This window comes from Argiope bruennichi, chromosome 10 (assembly GCF_947563725.1).
Source record: "Argiope bruennichi chromosome 10, qqArgBrue1.1, whole genome shotgun sequence".
Taxonomy (NCBI): Eukaryota; Metazoa; Arthropoda; class Arachnida; order Araneae; family Araneidae; genus Argiope; species Argiope bruennichi.
In genome coordinates, this window is record NC_079160.1 from 75,485,234 (window position 1) to 75,510,243 (window position 25,010).

The 25,010-nt window shown below is 26.0% G+C and overlaps 1 protein-coding gene across 1 annotated transcript; it reads left to right on the top strand.

The window, feature by feature from the left end:
* Positions 1 to 51: 51 nt before the first annotated feature.
* On the top strand, positions 52 to 19,701 carry LOC129988890 (4-hydroxybutyrate coenzyme A transferase-like). The gene is made up of 8 exons (XM_056097174.1): positions 52 to 378; positions 9,914 to 10,066; positions 10,669 to 10,908; positions 12,721 to 12,909; positions 14,094 to 14,309; positions 15,322 to 15,459; positions 16,532 to 16,660; positions 18,982 to 19,701. Exons 1-8 carry the CDS (start codon positions 192 to 194, stop codon positions 19,164 to 19,166), a joined length of 1,437 nt encoding a protein of 478 aa, XP_055953149.1. The 5' UTR covers positions 52 to 191; the 3' UTR covers positions 19,167 to 19,701.
* Positions 19,702 to 25,010: the final 5,309 nt, after the last annotated feature.

The following is a 25,010-nucleotide window of genomic DNA, read 5'->3' on the forward strand; positions in this document are numbered from 1 at the left end:
AGAAAATCCTTTTACCTTTTTCTACAGATGGCGTTCTGATTTGTTTGGAATTCTGAACCGGACGCCGACAGAATTTTAGTCCGTGTCTGCCTCTTGTCTGTTCGTTGAGAGGAGTTAGGTTTTTGGTAACGGGTAGTACACAATTATAATACTTTTAGAAATATAAATTGTGCATTAAAATCATTTAAAAGATGGCCACACGATGTTATCTTCCACTTGGATCTTCTCGTCAAATTTTAAATTTTATCAAAAATCGTAGTTTAGTGAAAAACAGTTCAAGAAAACTTACCAATGTCCTACGAGAACCAGCCCAACCTCTCGGCAGCAAGCAGGCCAAATGGATGTCAGCCGAAGAAGCTATTAGAGTTGTTAAATCTGGTAATCAAATATTTATTTTTTTAGAAATATCAAATAATAAATGCAAGTTTCGGTTTCATAAATTTTGATGTATAGCTAGCTGATCGTGGTTTTGCGCCATATTGTGTTTACGTAGGCATAATTTCATGTGTAGGCATTTTCGCATATATTTCAGAAGAATATAAGTGTAGATAATTTTTATTCCTTTCAAATTATATTATAAACAGAGTTTTATGTGATCTTCACATGTTTTGTGTTGGTTTGTTCCACGTGGTGAAACTTTGTGCTATTAATAGATTTTTGTGTAATTTTTTTATATTTAAAAGTCAAATCATGTTTTTGTTGATAATTGCATTTTTTCTTAACATTTATATCGTTTAATCATATGCACTTCTATTGGAATTACGCGCTGGACGTTGTTGTGAATGAAAATATAAAAAGTATGTGGCAAAAAGTGAATTATTTACATTCAAAATGTTTTAAAAAAACAGCATATGAACGAAAGGTATTAATATCACAAACAAAATACTCATGATAATACTTGAATAATGATATAGCTGCAAGAATGGAGTGGAGGGGGGGACTAGTGTAGCAGCCTAGATCGCCACTACCGTGAAAGAAGAGGGGGGGGGGAGAGTAATGGTTAAAAAAAAAATCTGAACTTAATCGGAATGAATAGGTGCTTACCTGATCTTGTAACAGACTGAAATTAATAATTGTGTTTCTATTTGAAGATATAGCTAACATTATATCACTAATAAAAGAAGGGGGGGGGTTAAACAGAAGCAGTGTTTCTTTTTTTTTCTTTCAAAATCTGCATATGTTCTATGAAAATCGTATTGCTTTTTTTTTTGTTTGTTCCATTGCTCATTTGTGCCAGATTTTTATTCCTGTTCTTTGTTTAAATAGACATTTGTTTAATAGTTGGAATATCCATTAAAAAAATTCTAGATTTTGAATAAAATTACCTTTATGCTTAATATTCTTTTAATAACAACAAAAAAATTACATTATGCATACATAGCTTGTATAGTTCAAAATAATATTTAATAAAGATAGTCAGTTTTTTTAGTTAGAAGAAGCTGTTAGTGTAAATATAAAAAGGCTTGCAATTCCGAAACATTTCTTGACTCTCCTTTCGATCAAGAATTGTCCACTTCTTAAAATTATATCATTTCATAATGCCATCAAGATCTTGCTATGAATTTAATAGTGAATAATAAAGCTATGCATGTATCATAGGCTTTATTTATGAGATCATAGGCTTCATGAGAAAATGATACAGAATGTTTGCAATTTGTGGGAAAGTTGAATAATGTATTATTGCAAGTAGTATGCTAAAGCACATTCTTTTAATATAACTAAAAAAGTGATTTTGCTTACCTATTTGCAGTATATCTAGTACAAAACAAGAATAATAAAACTGAAAATGAAGAGAATTAGCTGTAATTGAAAAGTAAGATCTATTTACCATATATATGTAGGGGGAAAAAAAAAATATCAGACGAAAACTTGAGGACAGATCTGGTGGTAAAGTAAAAGCTTTCAGACCACTAGCTCTTAGAATTTCTAATAGTTCCAAAGAAATATGAGAGAGAATTTAAATACAATGAATAAGAATTTAGAAAATATGAAATCTAAAAAATAACAGAATTTAGAAAATATAATATGTTTAATAATATAAAGGATTCAAAACATGAAAATGATAGTAGGATTTTAAGGGGGGGGGGAGGAATAATAACAAATGATATAAAATTAGTAGAGGATGGGATGCATAATAAATATATAAAGTAAATAATACAAAAAAATATATGTTAATCGTATGAATGAAAGTCAATTAAAAATGCTATTAATAATCAATTATAATGTATCTGAGATTGAGATCTGCAATATTTAGCAGAGTTGTGATGAGGATTGAGGTATATATATTTAATCAGTTCAGTTTACACACCAAACAGCTGTGCCTATAAAAATTCATCATGCATATATGTATTTTAATCTTATAAATTACTTCTGATCTAAATATAGTTCCAGTGTACTGGTAATTTTTACATATAAGTAAATTAGTGAAATAACATACACACAAAAAAAAATTTATAGCCATAAAATATTAAAGTGATAATATTCATTCTTTAGGTTTACTTTTTAATATCTGGACTTTTACAATAATATTTTATTCCTGGTCAGTAGATATGGGCTTTTATTCATAGTTTATAAAGTGAATATATTTATTTTTCAATCTATCATTTATTGCAGAATATTGTAAATTCATACTTGAAAAAAATTAGTAATAAATTGATGTGTTTTTTATGCAATAATCATACTAAGTGTGAAATATTAATAAATAGGTTCTTTAACAAAATGGAATTCACAATATACAAGTATTTTATGAAATAATGCGATTCTATTTAAGATATGTTCTGTAATTTTTAAAGATATTCTTAATTTTATAAATATAAATTGTCAATCTCATACTTGTGGAATTGGGTAATTTTATATTAAATTATAATTTCTTCAGATTTTCTTTCCACTCAGATATTTAATTTGGGTTATATTTTACATTTAAAAAAATGAGAATCCTAAAATTTTCTGTGAGCTGCTTTAAATGATGTTGAAAAGTTAATTTTTTTTTTTTTTTTTTTTTTTTTTCATTTTAATAAACATTTCATTAGAAATAAATTTCTTATGAATAATAGTTTTGGAAATTTATATTCAGTGAAAGAAATTTTTATTTAATCTTGAGATTAAAGCTAAACAAAAACAGAAATGCAAATTTTAGCAAAACAGAAAAATGCTTTTAAATTGTTAAAAAATTATAGTTCTCAATCTTATACACATTGGTATTATTAGTAATATTTTTTTTTTCCTTCGTAGTACTGGGAGGAGAATGAAATTCTGATATTTTATTGAAATGTATGTTTCCCATAAGTAAAAGGCAATCTTTTTTTTTTCCACCCTTTTTTTCTCTCTCTCCATATAAAACGTTTTTAGAGAGCTATGAAACATATAACAACTTTTCCCCTTTCATTTGTGGTGTTCGAAATTTGAATTCAAAAAATTTAATCTGTGCAAATTAGTTACTTTATTTTATTATCTACAAATCTGAGACTTTTTTAAAAAATAAGTTGTATGTTTTTTGTTCAATTTTTTAACTAAAAATACTTTGATATTGATGAATTAAATAAGTTAATTAAGTAATAGTTTCTTTAGAGATGGTATAATTGCTGCTAATAGTAAATGACAAGGGTTTTAGTCTCTTTGTTTAATTAACATGTTTCTGCTCTAATAATTTCTTTCAACTGCTCTCTTTTGTTTAGTCACTTTGTATGTGAAGTGTAGTTTGCTACAGAGAGATGATAAAACTAGAATCTCACTAATCAATCAAGGAACACGCTTTCGTTTCATAAATCCTAAAACAAATAAAAACCAGGCACTCAAGAAAAACTATGAGCCTTTTTCTAATTACTTGAAAAGAGGAAGAAGCACTTCCCGGTTGCTTTGTCAAAATTCCTTAATTAAAAAGTTTCATTTTTCCTGTCACCTAAATTATAATTTTTGAAATCATAATTAAACTTGTAAAAATATTTCAAAAAAACTTGACAAAATTGTTTTAATTTATCCTGAATATAGTGAGCAGTGCTGAAATCTTGGTGGAATAATATCTCTTGGCTTGTTTGGAATGTTCTGTAGTTTTATATGATCTTCCTGTCCTAAGCATGTGAAATATATTGATTGTGTAATCTGTATCATGTATGAAGTATTCTGAATTTTTCTTTTAAATGTTATCAGAGTGTTTATGAATTTGCAAATTTTAATTTTGTTTGAAGGAAATCTCATTCTAACTATTAGAAATTGGCTATTATGCTGAGATTTGGTTTCGATAAATCATGTGCAAACGGAGATTATGAATTCCAAAGTTAATTTTCATTCTTTAGTCACTTAAAAAAAAAAAATAGAATTTGTTTTTTATTGATATAAATTTTCATGCTGAAAATTTAAAACCAATTTCTTCCTAAAAGTTGTAAAAACATCCTATTGTGTGCTATAAAAATTCTTTTTACTTTTTTTTCTTTTTTCACTTAGAAAAGGTTTAGGTTGCTGGGTTTTTTTTTTTTTTTTATTAGAAAAGGTTACTGTTTTTTTAGTTTAATTTTTTTTATTTGGAAAAGTTTTTAGTTTATTTTAGTACAGTGTATTCATCCATTGCATTTTTAAGATTTTTTTTTATTTACAATTTTAAGGAATTTAGAATTTATTTGTTAAGTTATGAAGCGTTTTATTATCATTATTTCAAGTTACTGATGAAAATTGAGGATGCAAAATTTTTTTGTTAACTCACATTTATAATAGGAAATAAATATATTTAAAAAAAATTTATTATTATAATTTTAAAATTATATAGATTTATAAAAAATACTGCTGATATTATAGATTTATAATAGACGATTATCCATCTGTTTTGCTCTAAATAATCTAATAATTTGTTCTAAATAAAGCTCGATTGTGCTTTATTTATTTCAGTCAATTTGTTCTTTTGGGATGACAACGCTTTTGGCAGTTTATAACGGGAGGTGCAATTCATTTTTTCCTTCTGCGTGAAAAGGATTCTCCCGCTAACATTCATTTCACCTTTCCATAGAGAACAGTTCTTGAAGGTTTTAAGTTGATGGATTGGATTTTTATGATCCTTTTTTGTCCCTTCTGAGGAAAGCGTAAAAGCCTAAATTGCGAATTAGAACATGGTTTTTCTGTGAATCACGGCGACATCTGAGCTTGTAAACATTAAACTTCATTCAGAAAATTACGCGAAACACAAGGTTTTTTTTTTTTTTTTTTTTTTTTCTTCACGTGAGTGTGTGTACGATACAGTGGTTCAAAAACATCTTAGAATATCTATTAAGTAGTTCGTCATTATTGGATGCATTGTGAATTATTAACATTTTGTTTTTCTATTTGCATGGGGCATGCAAATAGGTGCATTTGGGTGTGCGAAATTTTTTGTACAAAAATGGAAGCGTGAATAAGTGGCTTTTCAAATTCTTCGTGATTTTTAAAAGTGGGATCTTTTTAATAAAATATTTTTAAAAACATCTCTAGGAATAAAATAAATATTGTTTGATTTAATGAAATAGATGGGAATGGAGCAGATTTTATTTATTTTTTGTTAAAATAAATCCTTTGAATTTATTTCATGTATTTTTTTCGCACATGTAGTGCACAAGTAATTTTTTTGTTTAAGTACTGTATTGTCATCTTTAATTATTTTTAACCATGGCAAATTCTTTTAAGATCGATGAAAAATAATTGTTATCCTTCATTAGGCCAAAGTGTGCCGAAAGAACTTTTGCCTCACACTTATCTTGAATGAATTCGCGCATTGCATAACTTGGCACCAATACGAGAATTGAATTGAGTTCCGTCATTAACCTGGACTTCTATTCTGTTGCTGAAATTCGTTGTTTATTTCTTTAGATTATTTATTTATCATTTCTGATAAATTTAAAGAGTAGTTGTTTTTCTGGTCGAATATTACTGCATTCGTTAGTTCCTAACTACTGATTTTCTGCAGCTTTTGTTTTATAGCGTTACTTTTCTGTTTGTTTTTGGCCTGTGGCGAAAGCTCCGGAATTCTTATTTGAACAGCTGCTAAAAATCGTGAATATGTGCTTAAACTTGATGCTAATGCAAATAAGGCAGCCATTAGAGAAAGCATACGCCACCCTTGTTGTAATGAAACTCTTTATGTCGAAGTTGATATGCATATAAACTCTAATAAAATATAGTCATTAAAGTTTTCTCTTTTTGAACAGAATACAGGATAAGCGAATAGCAATTTTAATCCCACAAAATCAAGAGATTGCTATGATTAATTTTATTATAAGACTGAAGTTGCCCTCTCTGTGGCATCCTTTGCACCATATACATTAGTCCATCTTTTAAACGTTTCACATTATATTAAATTTTACAACCTTTTAAATTATTAATTTCTTCGCAAATTCATGGGGAGTGGAATGTCTACCATTTTCTATCTATAACTCTTTTTTTTATTCTATTGATTTAACAATATTTATAATTAGGTATCTCATTGTCTCAAAAACTACAGATACTTAGTTGTTAAATGTTAAAAAAAAAATAATGTTTAGACTGAAATGGAAGTCTTGATGTTTAATTAAAATTTCAAGTTTGTTTCAGATTATTTCATTTCTTTTTTTTTTTTTTTTTTTTTTTTTTTTAATATACTGGTGCAATTTAGTTCGAAGAAGTTGGAACCATTTCTGTAGTGTGATTTTGCATTTTTAACTTTCCAGTTAATTAGATTGACATTTTAACAAAAGTTTCTTAATTTGCAATTCATGGTCAGATCCAAAAATATGGCTGTGTATTATATGAATAGGTACCGGTTTCCACAGTTCGTGAATTTATCCCAAATGATAATAGCACATATACAAATTTATGTGCAATTCAAACATTAATGTTATTTAATTTATAATTTAAGAATTAGAATTTGCAATGTCAAGGTATTGCATATTATGTATATTTTCTTTCATTTTTTTATGTATAGGAGCCTAACATTTGAAATTGGAATTTGTTTATGGTTCATTTCATTTTTAAATATTTAAATTTTTCTTCTGGCTATGCCGCATATGTCATGTGGAGGGCGAGTTCCGGTGGCACATTGCCTGAACTTGCGGAAATGACAATCTATAAATAACAACCCTCGAGATATGCTATTATCGGATCTTTTACTGAAGAAAAATATTGGAGCAAGTCATAGTTTTTGTGCTGACCTTTGATCACTTAATCGGTTAACACTAAACTGCGGAACTGTTGTAGATTCCAAAGTGCATTCACGTTGCATTTTCTTTTACCCTTGTGTACTTCGGCGCGGCCTTGGGATGGGCCTTTGCCCTTTAATCAATTTAGTTTCTGTATGGGGAAATTTGATTCCGAGTGTAACAAACGCGTTTATGATCATATGTATTATGATCTACAAATTTTCGTTTATTATTTTTTTAGAGTTGTGAAATATTATGGAACTTTATATGCTATTTAATTATAAAAAGGATTGATAGCATAAAAAATTTTATTTGTTATAATTTTTTCACATATCCAGCGAGTTGACAAAAGAGCAATAGGGTTATTTACTATTTTTTTAAATAACAGTCTTTTATCTTGTTTTTTTTATATAAAACTTAAAACTAGGTTTTTATATCGATAATTATTTTTCGTTTCTTGATTTTTACCGGTTTTAGACAAATAATATTGACTAAAACATAGATTTGACTAGTGATGTACATAGATTTCAACAGAATTCTAAATATAAAAGATACATTTTATAAAATTGTTTAATACACATAACAAGCAACAGAATTTATTTTAATCTTTACCAAAATTACGGGCATTAGATGAAAATTTAATATAAGTAAATATATTTTTTTAAATAAAAAAAATTGAAAAGGGGGAGAAATCTCATTTTACAAATGGACATTGTTTTAGAGAAAGGAATTTTAGTCTGTTGATTTTACTGTCCAATTTTCTGTTGTAATGTGCAATTTTTTTTAAAGACGGAATAAGCTTGGTTTTCCTCTATTTAAGTGCTAATTCAAAATATGTAATAAATAATTTTCCAAGTTTTGTTTATTTTGATTTGAGAATAGAATGACTAGATATATTTTACAGTCAAAGGATGTGAATAATACTTTATTATCTTCATTTTGAATTTCATAAGATGATTGTAATCTAAGTAAAGAAATGACAATAAAAAATGCTTTCAAATAAGTTTCATTTTTTTAATAATTGTATTAGATGCTGCAGCTCCAATGGGAGAGTCTTGCTAATGAAATAAAATGCAGTCAATGAAATAAGGTGTAAAAGCATTGAAGACTTCTCGTCTTCATTAAATTTTTAAATATATTCTTTTTTTACTATTTAAGAAATCACAATTGTAAATTAGTGTTCAGTTACTTTAGGAATCAATTGGTTTGTACTATTTAAAAGTTCCATTTTCTATATGTTCTTTTTTTGTAATTAAGAATAAGCCAATTTCAAAATAATTTGCCTAATCATTATTTTTATTGAAGTTACATTAAAATTATTCATCAATACATGGGCATTTATCAATTTCAGGATATACATGAATAAATGATTCTACAAATTTAAATGAGCATGGAATAACTTTAGCGATTTTATATTTACTACCAACATGGAACATTAAATAGGTTAAATTTAACCTGTTTTCCAAAGCAAAGTTTTTAAGGTACAAAAAAATTATATATAAATTGTAAATACAGAAGATAATTAAAAAAAATATTATAAAGAGAAATATTATGTTTTAAAATTTAAGATTTTGAGAAGTCTCCAACTTTTATATTCTATCTTGCAAGTAAATGGTGTATAAACATGCGTGATTCCTGCTTATTAGTATTTTTTATTTTACGTTTTATTTACTGCATATTAAAATTAAAACACAAGAAATTGACCCGAGTCCTTTCTAAAAATTAAAAAATTACTATTCACTTTTGTTTTTAATTCATTGATGTAGGACATACTAATTGAATTAAATCTTTTTGACAAGCTAATGAAACTTTCCTTTCAGTTTTTGCTAAAATATTATATTTGTTTCACCTGATACTATCATAACTTATAAATTAAGTTATAAGATTATTGAAAATAAATATATAATTTATTATTTTTCTTTGATAACATTTGATGAAGCTTTTTAATTTCATCTGAGTTCACAGAATAAGTTGCATTTCATGTAGTGTCAAAAGTTATGTAGACTTTACTTGCTTATCTCTTTGCTTACTTTGTTCTGATTGTAATTCACTTCCTAACTTTAAAGAAGAATTTTTTTTATCTTTGTTGCAAATATTTATTTTTGCTGATATTGATATCCAAGATATTATTACCTTCTGAAATGTTATAAACACTATGGTAAATTCTTTTGAAAAACTCCTAGCTTGGAAGTTTTATTGTCTTTTTTTTATTAAAAACTATTAACTTTTTTTTATTAAAAACTATTAACTTTTTTTGTTGTTGCAATTTTTAACAATTTGTTATCAACTTTAAGAATTCAAAGAAATTTAATATCTTCATTTTTGGTATAATTTTACTAAGCACAATATCAATTATTGCTATTTAAAGCTAAAGTCCATGGAAGTGTATTGGTTAATTTAAATTGATATATATTAAATTTGAGATTATTTAACTACTATAGAATAATATACAGTATAATTTTCATTATGCTCTGAATGTTATAAAACTAGCAGAAATGTTTTTCTCTTGATTTTATTGCTTTGTTGAATTATGCATTTGGACCATTTTTTTTATTTATATAAAAAAAAAAACTTACATTCTGAAATCATATTCTATGAATATTTAATTCCATTTATCTAGCTTATTGCCTTTTTAGTTATTTTATTTATATATGTGTATTAAGAAGAAATATCAGTACTTAGGTAAATTAATTTCAAAATTTGATACATATCTAGAATTTTGCTGATATTTTTTTCAATTAAATTATGCTAACATTTCTGAATTTATTTATTTTATACAGGTGACACAGTCTTTGTTCAAGGAGCAGCAGCAACACCTCGTGTTCTTGTGCCAGCTTTGGCAGAGCATGGGAAGAAATCAGGCTTGAAAAATGTGACAGTATGTCACATTCATACTGAAGGTGCTGCAGAATACAACCATCCAGATTGTGCAGGTATTTTTTTACAACTGCATATTTGTAAATTTCATTTTAGATCTTCAAAATCTTGAATTTTTAAATTACTAAACACATATTGATATATTGAATTAAGCAACATTATTCATTTATATTTTAATTTTGAACATACTGCTCTAACTAATGAAAGAAAATTTAATAGCATTTTGTGGTAAAATTCTTTACCACAGTTTAAAAGCACACACACTTACTAATTTAATTGCTGCAGAACAAAAGGATTGTTTCTCTCCATTTCATATAAAGTGTTCACTATATATATATATTACAATTTACTAAAATTTTAATAGTCCTTGTTTTTTGTAAAAGATGAAAATTAAATTCAGATCTGCTATAGATTTGGTTTGTGAATTCATGCTCAGTTGAAGTATTTTATTACTTTAAGTGAAAAATTACCATCTGTTGCAATGTTTCTACGATTGTATTGTATGTGCTCAAAAGCTTGTTAATTCCTTTGTAGAATAATCTAAAAATTAAGAATTGTCTGCAAAATTCTTGATTGTACAATCCCATTATATTGACACTATAATTTCATGAATTTTGGGATTTTTCTTGTTTTAGTAACATATTTCTATTTTATGTAGGTATCTTTCGTAGCAATTCCTTTTTTGTTGGAGCTAATTCCAGAGAGGCTATAAATTCAGGTAGAGGTGATTTCGTACCTATTTTCCTCAGTGAGATTCCTCTCCTCTTCCATAGAAAGATTGTTCCTGTAGATGTTGCGCTTGTGCAAATCACTCCAGCTGATGCCCATGGATACTGCAGTTTGGGAACCAGTGTTGACTGTACTCGAGCTGCGCTTATGCATGCAAAATATGTAATTGGTATGTACTTACTATCATTCATTTATAGGTTTAGATTATAGTAACTCTCTTATCTGAATTTTGATGTAATAAACGAGAAATATTATCTGTAGCTGGTTGTTTATTTAGTGGAACAGTTCATTATATGGACAAACTGCAATAACGTGTTTGCTAAATTTCATTTGATTTTTTTTTAAGTTAGTAATTTTTTTGATAAGTCCAATTTCCTTATGTCTGTTATAATGACATTCTAATTTTTCTTTTTTGAAATAATATATCTGGAATCTCTTAATCTAATTTAAATCTTAAAATTTCTTATTTTTCTCTTAAATTAGCCCATACTTCTTTATTTTACATTTTCTCTTTTTAAAAAAAAAGTTGGTTTCAAGATAATGTAAGCTTTGTTGTTATATAAGTTTGAAATAATTTTCTTGAAACAAATAAAACTTATTTGTGAAAATATTTTACACCGCTATTTTTTTCTCCATCTTTTCCGATGTGTTTGAGTCTCAAAATTTAATTTGCTCTACATGATTATATGCTTCTTTTAATAATTTCAGAATTAAGTCATGTAATTTGAATTAATTCTGGCAATGTCAATTAGTAATGAGATTTAGAAAAAAAATTATTTCAAGATATTATAATATTTGCAACAAAGAATGGTAAATTAAGAAATAATAATTAAAACATTTCTTTTTAGTTACTTTTAATAAAATTGTGTGCTAAAAACTGCTTTTATTAAATTTATTTGGCTTGTAATACAGTGAAGTGAATAGAGTATGAATTTTTTACCTTTTTCTTCCAACTTCAAACTTTGATACTCTCATGATAATCTTATATATTATTAAACATTATAATTCTATACAGATCTACATAGAATTATAATGTTTGTAAAAATATTTTTTATTTCAGTTCATTTTCTTTCTTTTCATTATTAATCTTCCCTTGTGCTAATTTTAGCAATCAGTTTTTTCTAGTTTTATTATTATTATTATTATTATTTATAACAGTTTGTGTGCATATATCCACTATACTACCTTTAATTCAAATAATAATTTAATTTTTTTAAAAATCAAATCAAATTAAAGACTTGAAGCATGTGAAGATCAAGGAATTATGCATATCTAATACATTGGTAGACTGATTTTATTTTAGTTAAAACTGTGCACCTGCCTTTGATTTTTAAATATTACTAGACATATAATTTTTATAAAGTATTTATACATATATGTGAAAAGCAGTTGCAATTCAAATTATTTTATTATAATTATTTTTCTAAGCTCTCTGAATATAAAATCTCTTCGTGTGTTACTAGTTTAAGATTTTCTGAATTTCTTTATTTACAATCAGAAAAAACATATCATTTACCCATTTTCATAGAAAATTTTTTTATCCATCTGAGAATTGAAAACAAACAAAATGATGCATCACTCAGTGTTAATTTATAATGCTTATTTAGGATACTTTATATCTTAAATTAAAATGATTTTCTTAACTTTTTAAAAGAATAACCTTGAAAATATTGCTTACAATTATTATGGTTTCTAAAAGAAGACATTGTAAAAGATTTCACTATTCTAAAGCCTTTTTATAGAAATTTTATACAAAGTTATGATTTTTAAAAAAGGAAACTTGTTTGATTTATTTAATCAATTCTGTTTTACTAAATGTATTTCTTATAAATCTTTAATGTTAGAAGCTTAGATATTCATAGTCTTTTCTGCATTATTTTCTTGGTTAGAAGCTTTCAATATTTTTTGTTGTGGAATAGAATAAGTATTGATGACTTTGATGAGTAATCAATGACTTATTGGTGACTTTGTATTTTTTCAGGCCAAGTAAATCCTCGTTTGCCAAGAACTTTTGGTGATGCTACTGTTCATGTGTCCCATTTTGATGCATTAGTAGAAGGAGAGAAAGAATTGCCAGAACACAAGCCTGATGTATTGACAGAGGTTGAACTGAGCATTGGAAAACAAATTGCTGAGAATCTGGTACTGGATGGTGCCACATTACAGATGGGTGAGTGGCATATAAAATGAATATAGACATGGATCACTGGATTTATAGAATATGCAGACTTCCTCTTCAGTATGCAAATTTTATGTCATCCTATAAAAATCAAACAGTTTAAATGTAGGAATTTTGAAAATTATTTGATGGGAGAGAGATACAATTCTTGTTGTGAGGGGCATTTCATTATTAAGAATATAAATAATTATATAAAGAGCTCAGAAAAATTAATGATGGAATAGTTATATTCAAAAGTTTTAAATGAATACATTTTAAATTTACAACAATAATAATTTTAGATTTATGAACATAACCTTTCTTGAGTGTTAAAAACTTTTAGAAATTGTGAATTTAAGTATGATGAGTCATATGTAGAAAGTGCTAGATGCTTTTTTTTTGGGGGGGGGGGCATTTATAAATTCTTAACAGTTTCTTATTTTGGAAGAATTACAGCCCTCTTACCCATCTCCTAATGGCTATCGATTTTTTGAGACTAACCTGATAATTGATTTGTAAACCAAAATAAATATATTTCATCTATTTTATTACAAAATTTAACTAATATTAAATGAACATAGCTGTATTCATTATTTTGTAAAACACATTGAAAATATTAACTACCACTTTTTACTTTTCATCATTTTTATTGAATTTTATTATGATATCACTGTACTGAAAAACATAAATTATGGATTACTTATATTTTACAGATAAATTTTTGATAATTTGTATTAAGGTTTAAATTTTAAATATTTATCTTATATTATTATAATGTGCTCTTCCCATTTGCATAAGATCTGTTTCAATAACAAATAACTAAACAATCTAATTTTTGAATATTTTACAATATAACAGGAAAGTAGAAAAGCTTTAATAAAATATTTGAAGTATTAATTTGATTTTATTTGAATGGAATGTGAGGAAACAAAAGTAAATGTAAAATTTGGAAATGTTACATATATTTACACACAAACTCTACAAAATTTATGCAGACATAGGTAGCAAAATGCTATTTATACTTTGTTGAAATTAAAAATGATCAATAGTACTCAGAAAATACATTGGATAATTCTGTTAGTGCTAAATTAATTGTTCCGTGTGAACAATTATTTGTATGTTTTTTTATCAACAGATTGAAATGTTAAATGTTTATTCTATTTCATTTATTAAACTGTTTATTTTTATAATATCAGGTATTGGCTCCATCCCTGATGCTGTTTTGGCTGCTTTGAAGAACCACAAAGATCTGGGAATCCACTCTGAGATGTTTAGCGATGGTGTTATTGATCTTGTTAACCGAGGAGCTATTAATAATAAATTCAAGGCAAACTACAGAGGAAAGATCACTGGTAGCTTTGCCATTGGAACACGCAAATTGTTTGATTTCATGGATAATAACCCCTTTGTTGGTATGATTCTTATTATTTTTTTGGATTCTGTTGATGTATAACATGAACATTTTGAACATATATTTCTTTAAATGTTGAAATACTCTGTAATAATTCTTACTTGATTTGATGTAGAGTTTTTCATATTATGTTTGCATTTAATTTGTTCTATTTATAGTATATTGAAAAATATGAAATTTGTTAATGATGGTGTTTTGATTTTTAGTGATTTGATTTGGAAAAAAAATACATGGTATATTTTTAACCTCATTAATAAACAGTCACAGAAAATTGTTTGATATAATAGAAATATGTATGCGAAAAGTTTTAAAAATTACCTGTGTGTCAACTAACATTTGTGACCAATCTGTACCAATTTTTTAAAATTCTAGTTAAATTTTGTTGGAATTATTTAATATATTTACTTTGTGTATTTTACTACTGCTGTATAAATTCTAGTAAAAAAGTAACAACAGTTAACAGTTTTTTTTTTGGGGGGGGGGGGTATAAAATAGACTATACTTACTAATGTATTGAATATGGAAAGTACCTAGTAATTTTCTAATCAGTTCAAAAGAAAATGTGTAGATATCAATAAGGGGAGTATTCCTAAATCTAATCTGCAGTTTTTGAAATATTCAAAAATTTTTGCTTATGACATTTAAAATGTTTACCTATTTGTCTTTAAATGATGTAAATTCTACTTTACACTTTATTTTGTAGTTCTTATTCCTATATCTGCTATTCTAAACGTAATTCTTGCTGGTGAAAGGGCATTATGAGGCATCTTTATAAAAGGATTTTGAATTTATTTTTTGTTTTAAAAAATGCTAAAGACTTTTTGATAAAGTTATATAATTTTTTTATTGTTAATTCTTATAAATTTTGATTTAAATTTTTTCTGCTTGAAGTATTAATAAATACATATTAATTGTCTGACTTTTTTAACTCATTGGAAATAAATGTCTCTTTAATTTAGTATCTTCTTAACTATTTTGTATTTTATTTCTAATTTTTGATATTATTGTTACAGTTATGTTAAATGTTGATTATGTAAACCATAGTGATAACATTGTCACTCATCCGAAAATGACTGCTATCAACTCCTGCATTGAAGTTGATTTGACAGGACAAGTTTGTTCAGATTCCATTGGAACCAGGATTTACTCAGGTAAATGAAACCTTTAAAATTCAAAGAGAGGAAATAATTTAAACAAACAAACTTTATGCTATTATTTGAAAGCATGCAAATCCAGTAAGAAATTTAAGCATTAATACAATAATATAAAATTTTTCATTATATATCATGCATTTGTATTATGAATAATATTGCTTTCAGAAACTATCAAAATAAGTAAAAAGCACTAGATTATTGAACATTAGTCTGTATTACTTTCTTTTAGGGATTAAAAAAAAAAGTTCATTCTTCAATTATCTTAGTAAAAAAATAAAACTTCATATTCAATATTGAAGATTCATATCAAAATAATGGGTTTACCATTTTATTTTTCTGCCTTCTGAAAAGTTACAGTATGTTGGAAACAATGTATAATTCTTTTCGTTTTATGGGAAAATGGTTTCATAAACATCTTTTAACTTAAAATTGATATTTAATTCAGATTATTCAAACTTTATTTGATTATTTCATCATACATTAAAGATGTAGAGTCTAATTGTAATTATTTATCATTCATGGTGCCTTGAAAAAATAATTTTATATAATTAGAAAGATATTGCCAAATTTTTACATTTAGACTGCAATTTGAATGAACATGATTTTAAGAAAAATGAATAATTATGAAATGCAGTCATATAAATTTTAAAACTTAGGTTATTTTTGTTTTTAACCAACAAAAATGATCATTCTAATGAAATAAAAAAAAACGTATAAATATTCTAATAAATGTACTAATTCTGTTCTGTTTTTGCCATGCTCCAAATTTAGTAATGCGATATAAAATAATGGAATTCATGCACAATTTCTCCAAAAAAGTATAAGATAAATATCCTAAAATATTTTTAAAAGTATCTTGAGGTTTCTTTCCCCCTTCCTAAAATAACCATCTATTTTATATGTATCCAAGTTCTTACTCCATTTATATTATATTTTTAAAATTGACTTTTGATAGTAAGACTTGAATAATTGACTTAAAAATAATGTTAGAATTATCTTTGAAATGAAAATTTCTATGTCATAATGGAACTTGTTGCTTTATGCAAGTTTTGTATTTAATCAATTTTAGGTGTTGGTGGCCAAATTGATTTCTTGCGTGCTGCAGCCATGGCTTATGATGGTCTTGGCAAGCCTATTTTGGCCATGCCATCTTGTACTAGCAAAGGAGAATCCAAGATTGTTCCTTTTATCAAACAAGGTGAGTGTCAATATCAAATCTCTTTTCTCCTCTGAACTAGAATTAAGCAGTTCTGTTCAATTCTTTGAATAACTACTTGTAAAATTGTCTACTTAAAAAGAAAATATACTTTTATTAACTTATAAAAGTGTCTTCATTTACAAATTCATGATTTTTTTCTCTTTGCTAAAAAAAATTGGTTCAATTTCTGTAGACCAAATTAAATTTGTCATGGAAAATACACCATACAGTAAAAACTTTATTCACAATTAATTTGTTGTTTGAATGATATTACAATACTGGACCATGGATGCAATAGTTTTAGCATATTGATTACTTATTGCTTTAAAAGAAATATTGATTATGCAAGATTTTTAGTAAAAATGCTGGGAAATTTTATTTGTCCATTTGGGAAGGAAAATAATATTTTTAGACAGTATCATATGTATATCAAGGAAGTCGTGTTTCTTCCCCCCCCCCTTTTTTTTTTTTTTGAAAAATGCATTTTTTTAAAAATTTAAAATAACTTTTTGGTTTGCAAAAATCCAGATGTTTAGTGTAGAATAATTTAGAAAGTATTAAATATTATTTTTTCCTCCACTCAAGATTTTTTTTATCGTTAAGATTAAATAGGTAGAATAAACTAGAATATTCTTTTTGGAACATTGATGATGAAATGGGATGTATATAATTACAATATCTAAAAATTCATCTGTAGATTTTTATTTGAAATTTTCAAAAAGGCAGTTTAATTTAAATCTAGAAATATTTAAGGACATTTTTTATTAGGTATAATTTGAATAAATGAAAATATAATTGATTATTATGTTAATTATTTTTTTCTAAAAAATTATTTCAAATTTTAATCAAGGTTCTTAAGACTTAAAAGTTTTACTATGATACTTGTTTAATAATTTTTGCACTTATGTTAACTTTAAAGCTATTAAAGATCTTGCATTCATGACAAAATTAAGAAAAGCTATTCATGATAATAATTATACAATATCAGTATGTAGTTTTGTCTGTTATATGTCATGAATATTGCTATTTTGATTAAAGCATTTAGTTCATAAAACAATTTTCTTTAATTTATATGTTTAATAATATTATTTAAAAATTTAATATTGTCAAAATTTTTAATTTCCTAATGTGATTTAAACTTTTTATATTATGAAAGTTATATTTATTTCCCATTATGAAAAAGAATAAAAAGAGTTCTATTAAATATTTTCTCTTTTTTTATGTTTGAAATTTATTCTTTAAATATATCTGGTTTTTCTGTTTCAAAGTCTATTAAATATGATATAAAAGCAAGTGCGAATTTTATCTTTTATGGTAGATGTAATATAAACTTATAGTGATTCATTGTATTTCTCATTATGGATCTTTCTTAGTTCTTTAATCATTACAAAATTACCTGTTCTCTAAACTAAGTGATAGATTCTTTAAATGTGATTTTTTTATTTAATGGAATTATTATTGAATTAACAATGAATATTGATTAATTGTATATATTTAATTTGGTTATTATTGGTAAATTTCTTATGCATGGGCAGCTTAGTATATTTTGGTTTGGGAAGTATTAGAATGTATGAAAGTGAAAAGCACCAGAAAGCATGTTTTTTTTCTCCATTTTTCACGTAGATAGTATAACATTGCAATACATTATGGCTCTTATGATACTCGCAGTATATTTTCTACTAAGCTTCACACACACAAAAAAAGTGTGTACTTGTGTTTCTTTTGTGTGGTTGACTGCATACAAAATTATGTATGCAGTTATTACTGTGATGCCTAGACCACATGCCAAATTATCTGGTTTGTTGCATTTTTAAGTAATTGCATTCAAGTATGTGAAAGTAGTTTTGATATGTAATGTAATTTGTGAGTAAATTTATCTGAACTTTGATAGAGATATATGATTATGGTAATAAAATATGTAGAATTTCAACATTCTATTTTGTTGAGTTACATTATTTTGCTCATTTGGGCACAGCAGGGCTTCCAGTTGGAGGATTTTATTCAAAATTTAAAAGAATTTTGTTTTTAAGAACATGTACAAAATTTTCTCCTAACTTGTGTCTTTAAGTTGTTTTCACAGATAAATATGCATTCAGTTCTGTGACATCTGAAACATGTAGATTCATTAGAATCTGAAGATAAACATTTTTTTGCAATTTTGATGCTTTCTATTCTTACATGAGACAGTAAAATTGTTTTTTTAAAGAATGGAAGTTTGTAGATTCTTGGTACAAAATAAAATAAAATTTTATTATTTTTTTCCGGGGGGGATAATTCTTGTATGTGTTTATGCACAATATATGATATATATATGTTTTTAGGTGGTGGAGTTGTCACTTCCCGTAACCATATCCATTATCTAGTTACTGAGCATGGTATTGCATCACTCTTTGGAAAGAATATCCGCCAGAGGGCATATCATCTCATCCAGATAGCCCACCCAAAACATCGTGAAGCTCTAGAAAAGGCTGCTTTTGAAAGGCTTAAATGCATGCCCTCACCTTGAACGTGTCACAGCACTTATGAAAGAGACAGTGTCTGTAGTTCAACCACAGTATTGACAAGCATACACATGTAATCATATACTATCTACAAAGTAAAATAGTTTAATGTTGCATTAACACTGATTTTGTGACTTCTGTTTCATGTTTTAAAACAAATGGAGTAACTTGTCATGTCTATTTTAGCATGAATTTTAATGAAACAAATTCTTGCATGTCATATCATTTTGCTATGCTACAAAATATTCAGCTTTAAGTGCATAGTGAAACATATGAAAATACATTGCCAACAATTTGGATTGATGCGATTGATTAAATTGATTTCAATTACATATATATGATGAAAAAAAAAAATATTTTGAAGCATTGTTGTATTATAGTTTCTACTTACACTAATTATAATAGATATTTAAATGCACTGTTCTAGTCTAAGTTGAAATAAATATTTTGTATTGAAATTTCTTTTAAATTCAAAATTATCTGTTGTGATATGAAAATAGTTTTATAAAATAGATGCATCAGTTATTATGGAACGGTATTTTTTGCTGTTCCATCAAATTAAGTAAATATGAATATTATATCTTGTAAAGTTATGTATTGTATGACAATAAACTTTTTTACACTATGGTGATTTTATAGTTTTATTTTGACATTATTTTTCTCTTCACAATATAATTTTATGCTTGCTATAAATTATTTTTATCTTGAATGATAACTAAAATTTGAATATCTAAATGAAATTTACTTTAATAGTTTTCTTTTAAACATTTGTCTATCCACACATATATCTATTCGTATATGCTCTCAAATAATGCATTGATTTTTACTTGGTTATAAAATTATGGAGATAATAAAATATTTAAATTATTTTAAAAATTTGTTGTGCATTAAAAGTTTGAAATAATTTCATACTCATCCTGAATGCTTAAATTTCTGCCCATTCGAATTGGGTTGGACATTTAATTTAGAAAACAAAATGTTAATTTAGCTAATGACTAATTGTTTTTTGTTGCTTTAGCTTTTGACTTTTTTTTGTTGTTGTTTAAATATTGCCATTAGCAATATAAAAACTTATTAATACAAGTTAATTGATTAAAGCTTAATTTAAATGAATTCCTGGGAAATTTAAAATGTCAAAACTCTGTGATAATTGTGAATAATTGTTTTAAAGGGAAAAATTACTTTAAAAACTGGATAGAAAATCATTTTAAAGATAAGCATTAAATTGATTTTAATCATAGCAAAATTAAGTAAAGATTACTTTTGTATTGTATCCATAATCTTTAATGTAAATCAAGAGAAAGAAATAAAAATTTCAAAATGTGGGCAATTTGACTTTAAAATCTGGTTAATGGCAAGTATGTTATTGTTTTGTTGTTCTGTGTCATCCTGCTGTCGTTTCTGGTCATGAATTTCTTTGCAATTCTAATCGGTTTCTGTCTTCCTTAGCAGTTTCTATACTGATTATCCTGTAGTGATATGAAACGTTTTGTTATATTCCTCATGTGTCTCTGCTCTCTATATATTTTGTCAAACGGGAGGATTTTAAATCTTTCTGCAGTTCTGTTTACAATATATATAGAAATATAAAGGGTGTTCACTTGTAGCTCAATATCAATTTTTAAATGATTAAAAAATAGGCATATGCTTACAGTTGAACAAATATTCTCAATGATGTATAGTATGTTTGAGGCAATAAATATAAAACCAGGAAAAAAATTTATACAGATCGTTGATTTTATTTATCATATTAGTCACACCTGGCGTCCAGCTGGTTTGCAAGATATATTGGTTATATTTAATTTTAGTTAAAGCGTATAGATATGATTTCATATCCATAATTCAGTCAAATTGTCAGACATTAAAACCATATTATTTTAATTGCCCTATATATACCCTGATAATTATGTACATGATCCAATCTAATGTAAGTCAATCCCAGGGTATTATAAAGCTATTAAAAACGTAAATATCCAGCTCATCCATCTTAATTTTCACTGTATTTTTTTATGCTTAATACATTACATTGAATTCTTCTTTAGTTTTTAATAGTAGAAAAAAGATTAATATTTGCTGAAATAATATGGTAGCAATGTAATCTGTTGGGAAATTAATGAAATAAATATTTTTTTAATAAATTGCCAAAATGTAGGTAAATTTGATTCAACTATTAAATTGGTATAATTAAAAAAGACAATTTTAAAAAAAATTGTTACAGTATAAATATTTTTTGTGCAATTTTTTTCAAAAGCTAACTGGGAAAATAGTCAAAATTCAATGTAATTTTTAAGCAATTAAAGTTCCATGTTGCGGGTTGTATATGTGTCAAATATGGTAACAGCAGATTAATGATTTTGACATATACACACAGAGATGTACTCTCCTTCATCTTTATTATCAATAGATATTTAGTAAAATGTTCCTGATTTATTACCATTTTAGACAAAAAGGTTCCATTCTTAAATTTTTGCTTGGTGAACAGTGACTATTCAAATTGGTGATATTTGGAGCTTCATAACTCATTCAATTTAAGTAATAAAAAAATGAGATTTTGTTGTTGTTTTTGTTAACCAATAAAACAGAGGAATTGTATAAAAATTCAGATTTTCTTAAGCAATATAAAATTTTATATATTTTTTAATGATATCGATTCAAATGACATAGTTTTCCTTTTGGAATTGTATATCTGTCTCTTTGAGGATTAGCTATTGGGTCAAGATTGGATAGAGTGCATTTTGCATATATATTATATATTTTAGTTCATGAAAATATTTTTTCAGGAATGATTCAGTGCACATTTAATCAATCACATTGCTCTCTCGCTTGCTGAATTAAATATTAAGAAATTTAAATCTCATTCTGGGTTTTAAATCGCAATAGTAAATTTCAGTATTGGTTCCCACGTAGTTTATTATTTTATCCTATGTGAATGTGAATTCCAGACAGTGAAAATAGCACTCGATGGATGTTTAAATAAATCTTTATTTACATAAATTCCTATGCAAAGAATAACACACAGTAAGCAACAATATATAGTACAGATCCATTTGTTTCACATTATTAAAGGATTGTATAAAGTTGCAAGAATAGGGCTGCATTGAGGAAGTGGTTTGGGACTCTATTTTTAAAAATTTGAGGAATGTCCAGAAAAAAAATGGCAAAGAATTCAAATTATGAATAAATAAATCTATATATAAATATAGTCAGTTCTCGAAAAGGGCTTATCTGATTGTATAAGATATTTTTCTTCCTAACTAGTACACTGATAGCTGTTAAATATGCAGTCTGTTAGTTATAGATTGCCACAAGGAGATGGAGTTGGGTCTGTTAGTTAATATAAGGTGGTATGCTATTGTTTTCTTTTGTATGATCATGCTGCCCTTGCTTTATTAGATGCCTTAGTTAAATTATTGATATTAATAGACAGTATTCTGATTAATATTTAAAGAAATTTATTGAAAAATTATTGCTAATTTTAAAAGAATGATTTTTTAAAATTACGTTACACATATTTGGGTATGAAATTATTACAAATCCATTTAACATTGAATTTTATTGGTAAAATTATTCAGTTTCCAATGATAAAAATTATTTTCAAAAAATGTATAGCTTTTGTGATTCTGAAAATATAATTTCCTAACATTTTACTGCGAAAAGAGTGGAAATGCAATTAATTTACTTTTATATAATAATTTTTAATCAATCTGCATTTTGTAGTAATAAATTATGTTAAAATAATTCCAAGGTGCAGCAGGTTTATTAATTTATAACCCGAAACTCATATATATGTTTACGAACCATTAGAAATTGATGATTAGGAACTGAAATATTGTTGATCCGATGTACTGTAAAACATTTGCTATTGGTTTAGCTAATTTAGTTAGTTGAAAGCTGAAAAAAAATTTCATTTGCAAATATTCATTTCTTCTGTCTAGAAATAATTTCTCTTGCAAATAAAAAAAGTTATAAAAATATTTAGACATGTATCATTAATGCCTTCTTATTATTGAAATATTGATCAATCATAAGAATAACTTGTATCATATTTTTAAAAATCATGCAAAAAACACACACATTTAATTTAGACATAAAATGCACTAAACATTTTGACTCAAAATAACTTCCAAAACATTTCATATAAATTAATATAATGAAATTTTTAAGAAACAGTTGTTAAATAAATACTGCAATATGAGTTGCATCGTATTTTATGAGCCTAAAAATCAAAAATTCCCAAAGCAGCTCTATAATTAATATTTCCTACAATTTGAGTACACACTTTGATTAGTGATCGCATTATATACAATACTTTGCTTATCGAAAATAGAGAGATTAAGGCTGTTATTTTGAATGCAAATCTAGACTTTTCTAGTAATCTAGTTTTCTGTCCAATCAGAGAAATTTCGAGTACATAGAGCATAAATATTTCTTATTTAGTAATCTTTTGTAAATTTATTTATAAAATTTTTTAAACACTTTTTTAAATTGAGTAGAATTTGGTTAATTCGATTTTTTTTTCTGGTCCTTTGAACAATAATAATAAAATATCGTCTACATTCTCAATTTATTTTGGATGAAAAAAAATTGTTATTCTGACTTGTTTTCATTATTTCATTAGTTCTTATCTTGTGCATTCAGAATAACTTTATTAATTCAATTCAGATTGCACAGTATTTTTTAATAATAAAAAAAAGCAGAAATTTATCGTTAATTTTTATAACAAATTTCTCTCCCTCACTTTTTAAATCTTTAAACAACATTAGATGTTAATCTGCTGCTTATTTTAAGTTTTATTTTATAATTGTTGTATTGAAAATGTTGTACACTATTCATTAATAAAATTACCTATTTCCTGAAATTATTTATTATTTTATAATAATTAAAAAATGAACCGTTTATTTTGAGGCAAGTCCATAATGATATTATTATCGATAATATTATATTTGATAATAATATTATAACTATATTATAGTTAAACAATTTATGGTTTTTCCATCGGTATTTTCATTTCTTTTTAAAATCGCTTGCTCCAGAGGTTGGGTTGAAAATAAATATCCGCGTTTCATTTCATGTGTTCAACATTTATATATTTTCGACAGTTTCGTATTACTTTATAGTAGTCCTAGGGAATATACAAGAAACTGATTTTCCGGATTGCCAGTTCTGCCACTCCAAAATCACGATCGTTCGGTAAATTGAATGTCCTGACAACAAAAATTTATGATCAATGATATTTATTTCGTTGTCACAGGACTGAACAATTGGTTTTGGAAGTAAACATATTATTATCGAAACACAGAATTAAGATATGCTTTTTATTTTTCATGAAATACTCTACAACCACCCATTTTCATTATCAAAGAGAGATCGATAGAAACACCCTAGATTTTAGACATGATCCTACCACGTTTGCTTCAACATACAGCAACTGGAGCTTGATTTTGCCGTAATATATTCAGTCAAACATAATTTCCATCTAAGCATGGACTTGCACCACTTTCAAAATAAACAGATTTTCAATACTGTTAAGAGCTAAAACTTTCATCTCCAAGGCTCTTGCGCCAATAAACACCAAAATCCAAAAAATCCTTTCATCTCCAAAATACTGGAATCTTATTTTTTTAATTTTTGTTTTTCTTTAATTTGTTTACGCGTAAAAAAAGATCATAACAAGTTTTATCTATAACTACCATTACATACATTTTTTTTTCAAAAATGGGCTTGTCCCACTTTTAAATTAAACGGCTGATATGGATCTAATTAGATGCAGATTTGATACAGGCCTAATTAGATGCAGCCTTGATGCAGTTCTATTTAAATGCGGATCTGATGTGGGCCTTATTAGATGC